General features: G+C 51.1%; 1 protein-coding gene across 1 annotated transcript; it reads left to right on the top strand.

Annotated features, from left to right (window-relative positions):
• Window positions 1–337: 337 nt before the first annotated feature.
• On the top strand, window positions 338–5462 carry PRSS42 (Putative serine protease 42). The gene is made up of 5 exons (XM_012771058.3): window positions 338–654; window positions 887–1043; window positions 1364–1626; window positions 2667–2821; window positions 4522–5462. The coding sequence occupies exons 1-5, from the start codon at window positions 429–431 to the stop codon at window positions 4756–4758; spliced, it is 1038 nt and encodes a 345-aa protein (XP_012626512.1). The 5' UTR covers window positions 338–428; the 3' UTR covers window positions 4759–5462.
• Window positions 5463–6454: the final 992 nt, after the last annotated feature.

Raw genomic sequence — 6454 nt, 5'->3', positions numbered from 1 at the left:
CAAATCTCAGTCTAGTGAATGAAGCCCCAAATTAGGGCTTCTCAACGAATTCCCAGACGGCCCGTCCTCACCAGCTCCAGGACAGGCACCATACCAGAAAGGGCAGGGGCATCAGGAAACGCCGCCTTTTAAGTGCCGACTCTGCATTGGGAGGTCTCTATCAAGGGGAGTTTCCTCAGAAGGACCCTAACCCCTTGGTTTCGGGCAGGGTCCCGGCCGGACAGTCTGGAGCGAGCATCTGAGTGAAACTGAGATCAGTTTCCCACTCAGACAAGGAAGCTGGCGGCGCAGGGGTACGCCGTTTCCGCCCGTCCCTTCGTGTTCCGCCGACGGTCCTGGCCCGGCCGCCATCAGTGCCTCAGGTTCCGCCAACACCGGGCAGGGCGCGAGCTCCGCGAGAGGGCGCCGCGAGAGGGGCTGCCGGTACCATGGCTTCTGCGGGTGGCCGCCCCTTGGGCCTCCTGGCCTGGCTCCTGATCCTTCAGCCCCGGCTCAGCGAGGCCCCAGCGGGCCGGCCCGAGCCACCGCTTTCTCACTACCCTCTCTCCTCGGGGGGCCGCGAGGACCCGGTAGCACACCGATGGCCGCCACCACCTTTGGAGGCTCAGGAATCTCCGAGGGTCCTCCATTCCTCTCTGTTTACGTTTACCCCAGGTGACTCTTGGCGCGCAGGGTCCTAGGATGGGGCTGAGCCCAGGGTGGGGCGAGGGCTGCCTGGGAGCCTGGGAGGCTCTGCCCCGGGAAGTCTGTAGTGCGCGGCGCTGCGCTAGAGTCCAGCAGGATGTGGCCTCCTTCTCGGCTGTCTACTTTCCCTGGGAAGCCCTGGGCGCAGGGGAGACAGGCCCTGCGTCTTTGAGTTCTTCTTCTGACACTGTCCTCACCCCAGTATGTGGCCGTTCCTTCCTGAAAATCGTGGGCGGACAGGATGCAGAGGAAGGAAAGTGGCCCTGGCAGGTGAGCGTGAGGATCCACGGCAGGCACATCTGCGGAGGCTCCCTCGTCACGTCCAAGTGGGTGGTGACCGCGGCCCACTGCATTATAAGGTGAGGGGTGACGAGTGGAGATGAGAGAGTTCTGGAGTCAGTCCTGCCCTCCTCAAACACCCGCTGAGTTCTGCTGCCTGGCAGATTGACAACAACACGAAATAAAATGGGAGGGGTTCCGCCTCGGTAGCCTTGTTACTTAAGGGGCAGACAAACCAATTTTGAGAGAGATCAAGGAGGGGATTTGGGTGAGGGAGACAGGGTGATAGAGAGAGTGGCAAGGGAAGTTGGGTCTGTTTGGGAAACATCTGAAATGTGTGGAAAAGGCACAAATGATGTTTCCCAGGGTCTCTATGAGGGGCATGTCCTCTCTCCCACAGCCGTTACCATTACAGTGTGAAGATGGGAGATCGGAGTATCCTTGCGGAAAACACAAGTCTGGTGGTCCCTGTTAAAAAGATCATTGTCCACCCTAAGTTCGCAACTTTTACAACTGTTGAACATGACCTTGCCATTCTCCAGCTCGTCTACTCTGTGAATTTTACTTCGAACATCCAGCCTATTTGTATCCCTCGGGAAACTTTCCAGGTGGAATCTGGGACCAGGTGCTGGGTGACTGGATGGGGCAAAACACAAGAAGGCGGTGAGACTTCAAGGCAGGAGGCAAACTCAGGGCAGAGGGGAGGCAGCCTTATCCCTACAGTGGACATGAAGACTTAAGGGAGGGACAGGGAGGTAGACCACCTGGTGAGTGGCAGGTGAGTAAGGGGGAAGCAGTTTGGCTGCACTCGGGGTAATGGCTCCTGATTGGCTTGGGTCACCCCAGAAATTGGGTTAGGTTCTTTTGTTGCAACACAAATATTTGATAGCAGCCATTTAGGAAAGTTGCCTGTCCTGGGAACTGGAGTTGCTCGACCAGGAGAAGAAGAAACATATGGGCAAAGTCTCCTGCAGATTTTGTGGGGCTCTGTGTTCAACTGGCTCGGGGGTATTTTTATATTTTTTATTTTATTATTTTTTTATAATATATATAATTTCTTTATTCATTATTTTCTTTTTTTGTTTCTTAACATGTTCCTATGGATTCTGAACTCGGGGGTATTTTTAGATTCCTTGGAGACAGAGCCAGATGCTCTAGAGTTCTCTTGAGGGTGAATTTTTGCTCAGGGGGTGATGAGCTGTCTGCCACTCAGAGCTGCTCCTCACTGGAAGTACCTGCTTAGGTGGGTAGGAACTTCCCGTCCCTGGAGTGTAGGGAGAGCCAGAAGACCCCTGTTTGTGAGGTGTAGGGCCTCCTGTCCCTGGGGAGAGGCTGGCTTTGGTACCTTTGGGGCATACCTTCTGGGGATCCTGCTCTAGAAAGTAAAGATGCTTTATTGATGCACAGGACACCTTGTCACTATTAATACCACTGATACTCAGAGTGACAGGTGCTTGGTTTTGATTTCTCAAGCTGGCAAGGTCTTGCTTTTCCCTTTTCTGAAATATTCTTCCTGCTCCTGTTTTGGTTTTGCTTCTTACATCCTCCTCTTCCCATGTCAACTTGGGGCCTCAGTTTCCTCCTTTGTCAAATTGTGGCAATACTCACTGTCCTGCCTTCTTCCAGGGGGACACTGGGTGTTTGGGGGCTTACTGTCCACTTGTGCAGATCCACACACTGCTGATCTTCTTTGTTTGTGGAAGGTTTTCCAGCAAAAATTCTCCAGGAGGTGGAGCTATCTGTCATCCGCAAGGAAAAATGTAATGAGATGATGCAGAGGATCTTGTTATCTTCTAGGGAAATAATACAAAAAGGGATGATCTGTGGCTATGGAGGAAAGGGAAAGGATTCTTGCCAGGTAAGTTCATGGGCCCTTTCCTCCCAGGTAGTTCCTCCCAGGTAGTAGGGCCTGGGTTGTTTGCTACCTCCTCTATTCACCTCTAGTTGAGTTAAGGAGATTCATGGAGAGAAACCTGCCATGGCTCCCCTGAGCTGGCCTGTTCCTTCAAAATGGAGCAGCTCTCACTGCCTCGGGGCACTGCTGGAGTGTGGGAAAGTTGGGGGTGGGTCATGCTAATAATATACATTGCATTAATTGAGTTCTTCCTTTGTGACGCTCACCATGCCAATGTGAGCATTAACCCACATTATCTCAGTTAACCTACACCACAACCCTGTGATACAGACATCACACTCACACAGATGTGGAAGGTGAGATCCAAAGACATTTGTTCCAGGTTCTCCTGTGAGTAGGACTCCCAGGCCCACACTCTTCCCTCTGCACCAAGCTGCCTTCCTGAGGTAGGGCATTTGGGGCATCATCCCCAGGTCTTAGAGGATGAGTGTTTGGATTTCTTGGAAAGAGGAGAACAGCACTGTAGGGAGAGGGAATAGCATGTACAGCAGCTCAGAGGTCTGAGGGAACTTGTCATATCCAAGAAACATTGTACACCTTTGGAGCAATGAGGTAGAAAATGTGGCCAAAGAAGTGGACTGGAGTCAAAATATGTGCAGCTTGGAATGCTGCACCAAGTTTCTAGATTTTGCTCAGTCAGGACCTGAGAGGTGGGGCTGGGTGAGTATGATCAGAGTTGCCTTTTAGATAAATGAGTCCCTGAGCTGTGTGGCCATGTGCTGAAGTCTAGGAGCTTGTTTTCCTCATCTGGCAGTGATGAATTGAGTGCCAAGCAGTTCCTGGGGCAGTGAGGCACATGAAAGGGTGCTTGAGGCCATATCTTTGGTTCTTGGTGCCTGACTGCATGTGGGGCTGGGGTGGGGGAGAGTTTGACCTTGCGTTTCTGAGGGAGTCGGTGACGGGGCCACCAGAGCAGGTTTGGGAAATGACACAGAGTTATGCTTTTGTCAGCATGTGTAGGATGTCTGAGAGTGGAACATAGAATGTGGAGGGAGCTGGCTATATAGATTAGGAGCTTTGGAGAAACTGGAAAATGTGAGGATTTAGCCCCCTGCATGGAGCTGCCGGGTGGAGGTGATATCCAAAATGTGTAACAACCACCGTGGTTTGTAAAATGACCAGTCACAATTTCCTCAGAGGATATTAAAGTTTTCCCATTCACTTTTCTCTTTTTTTCTTATTTATTTATTTTAGAGATGGGATCTCCCTCTGCTACCCAGGCTAGAGTGCAGTGGCGTGATCATAGCTCATTGAAACCTTAAACTCCTGGGCTCAAGGGATCCTCTCACCTCAGCCTCCCCAGTACTAGGACCACAGGCGCGCACCACCGCACTAGTTGATTTTATTTTTTATAGAGACAGAGTCTCGATATTTTGCCCAGGCTGGTCTCAAACTCCTGACCTCAAGTGATCCTCCTGCCTCGACCTCCCAAAGTGCTGGGACAACAAGGCGTGAGCTACTATGCCTGGCCAAATTTTCAGTTCCCTTGTTCACATATTCCCAGAGACCTGGGCCTGATGGGGCCTTGGAGGTGCCAGGGGAGCCCTGTGTGTGCCTGCCCCCTAGCGCCTTGTAGTGTAATCAGCCTGCTTTGATGTGGGTCCTGTTCCGTTTTTGAAGTTTCTTTCTTTCTTTTTCTCCAGGGAGATTCTGGGGGCCCAATGGCCTGTGAATATAATGACACATGGGTCCAAGTGGGGGTTGTGAGCTGGGGCATGGGCTGTGGTCGTGAAGGAATACCTGGAGTTTACACAGATGTTAGTTTCTACAGCAAGTGGCTGGTTGCAGTGGTGAACCAGGCTACCTCTTTGTATTCGGTGGTGTTCCTCATCTTACTCCTGTGCCTTGTGCAGCCCCTGGGCATCCTGGTGACTCCATGATGGCCCCAGCCCACTCCCCTCCTGTTTCTGAGTCTCAAACTTAGGCATCTCCTCCGACCAACCTCCTGCTCCTTCTCTGTGCCCTTTCCTCAAATCCCAGTTGTGATCCCCTGGCCCTCTGGAGATCCACACAAGTGAGCATGGCAGGGAGACTGGGGCCTGGAAAGTGTCCCTGCCTGGTGCTCCGGTCACCTGCCTTGGCCACCCCTACACCTGGGCATGCTCTGCCTGGTGGGAAGGAGGGGACGAACCGATGCCAGCTAAGGGGCCAGGACCTGCCAGGTGGGGCGTGATGACTCATCGCCATCTCGGAGAACATCTGCCAAAGAGGAGACACCACCAACGGTGAAGCAAGCATTAGACCTGGTCGTGGTTTCAGGGCTCTCACCTGAGACTTTGTGAAGCAGTCAGCTTGGTGATTGCTCAGAGAGAGTGGAGGAGGCGTTGCCAGGTCCCTGCAGAGGTGCGAGGCCTCGAATACATGTGGCTCAGTCGTCTGGGGCTGGGAGAAGCTCCCCTGTGCCCCACTGTGGATCCATGTGTGAGTGGACAGCCTCTGCCACACAAGCCCTGTTGAGGTGACCCATTCTTGGCACCCCCTTCCTCAGTGTTTTAGGGGCCACATCCAGGGACCCCCACGTTGTTTTGAGATAGTTATGGAGTGCAGTTTTCAGAAATCACCTGAATAAAAAACGTTTAGAGAATCTCCTGTGTGTTCTACATTTTTACTGGGCTGGGGGTTGGGGACACAGAAGAGAACTTATCCCATGTTAAACTAGGAAAATGTTGATGACTCTTTTTATTTTTTATTTATTTTTATTTTTTTGAGACAGAGTCTCGCTTTGTTGCCCAGGCTAGAGTGAGTGCTGTGGCGTCAGCCTAGCTCACAGCAACTTTAAACTCCTGGGCTCGAGCGATCCTCCTGCCTCAGCCTCCCGAGTAGCTGGGACTATAGGCATGCGTCACCATGCCCGGCTAATTTTTTTATATATATTTTAGATGGCCAATTAATTTCTTTATATTTTTTAATAGTAGAGACAGGGTCTTGCTCTTGCTCAGGCTGGTTTTGAACTCCTGACCTTGAGCAATCCGCCAGCCTCTGCCTCCCTGAGTGCTGGGATTACAGGCATGAGCCGACCGATGACTCTTTTTAAATCATAGAGTGAGAGGGGAGGCCTCTGTCTTCCCTGATGTGAGCTGGACAATGGTTTTAGAAAGTTGTGCTCTGCTGTCTGTGTTCCTGCTAACAGGAAAAAACCCCAAACTCTATAAAATAATTTAAAGACTTTTATTCTGAGCCTAATATGTGTGACCATAGCCTGGGAGCCATGCTCAGGAAGTCTTGAGCAAGTTGTCCTGAGGTGGTTGGGTTATAGTTTGATTTTACACATTTTAAAGAGACAGGAATTGCAGGTCAAATCATACATCAATACATGGAAGGTGTGTATTGGTTGGGCCTGAAAAGGCAGGACATCTCCAAGGGCTGGGGGTGTATAGGTGATAGGTAGGTTCAAAGATTCTTTGATTTGTAATTGGTTAAAGAAATAAAGCTCTGTCTAAAGGCTTGGAATGTTTGAAGTTTAAGATAAGGAAGTCTGTTAATCAGAGACAGGCCACAATATTAACGAAATTGATGGCTTGCGTGTGATTTAACCTTTGCTCTGCATGGCCTTAGGTCTCCTTAATAATTTAGTGT

Source organism: Microcebus murinus, chromosome 1 (genome assembly GCF_040939455.1).
Source record: "Microcebus murinus isolate Inina chromosome 1, M.murinus_Inina_mat1.0, whole genome shotgun sequence".
Lineage (NCBI taxonomy): Eukaryota > Metazoa > Chordata > Mammalia > Primates > Cheirogaleidae > Microcebus > Microcebus murinus.
The sequence above is the reverse complement of the archived record's forward strand: the minus strand, read 5'-3'. Positions and strand labels throughout refer to the sequence as shown.

Excerpts from the sequence above, each read along its gene's own strand:
- PRSS42 (XM_012771058.3), top strand. The coding sequence starts at position 429 with ATGGCTTCTGCGGGTGGCCGCCCCTTGGGCCTCCTGGCCTGGCTCCTG. Across the intron at positions 655-886 it reads TCTGTTTACGTTTACCCCAG|TATGTGGCCGTTCCTTCCTG; the intron begins GTGACTCTTGGC and ends TCCTCACCCCAG. Across the intron at positions 1,044-1,363 it reads GCGGCCCACTGCATTATAAG|CCGTTACCATTACAGTGTGA; the intron begins GTGAGGGGTGAC and ends TCTCTCCCACAG.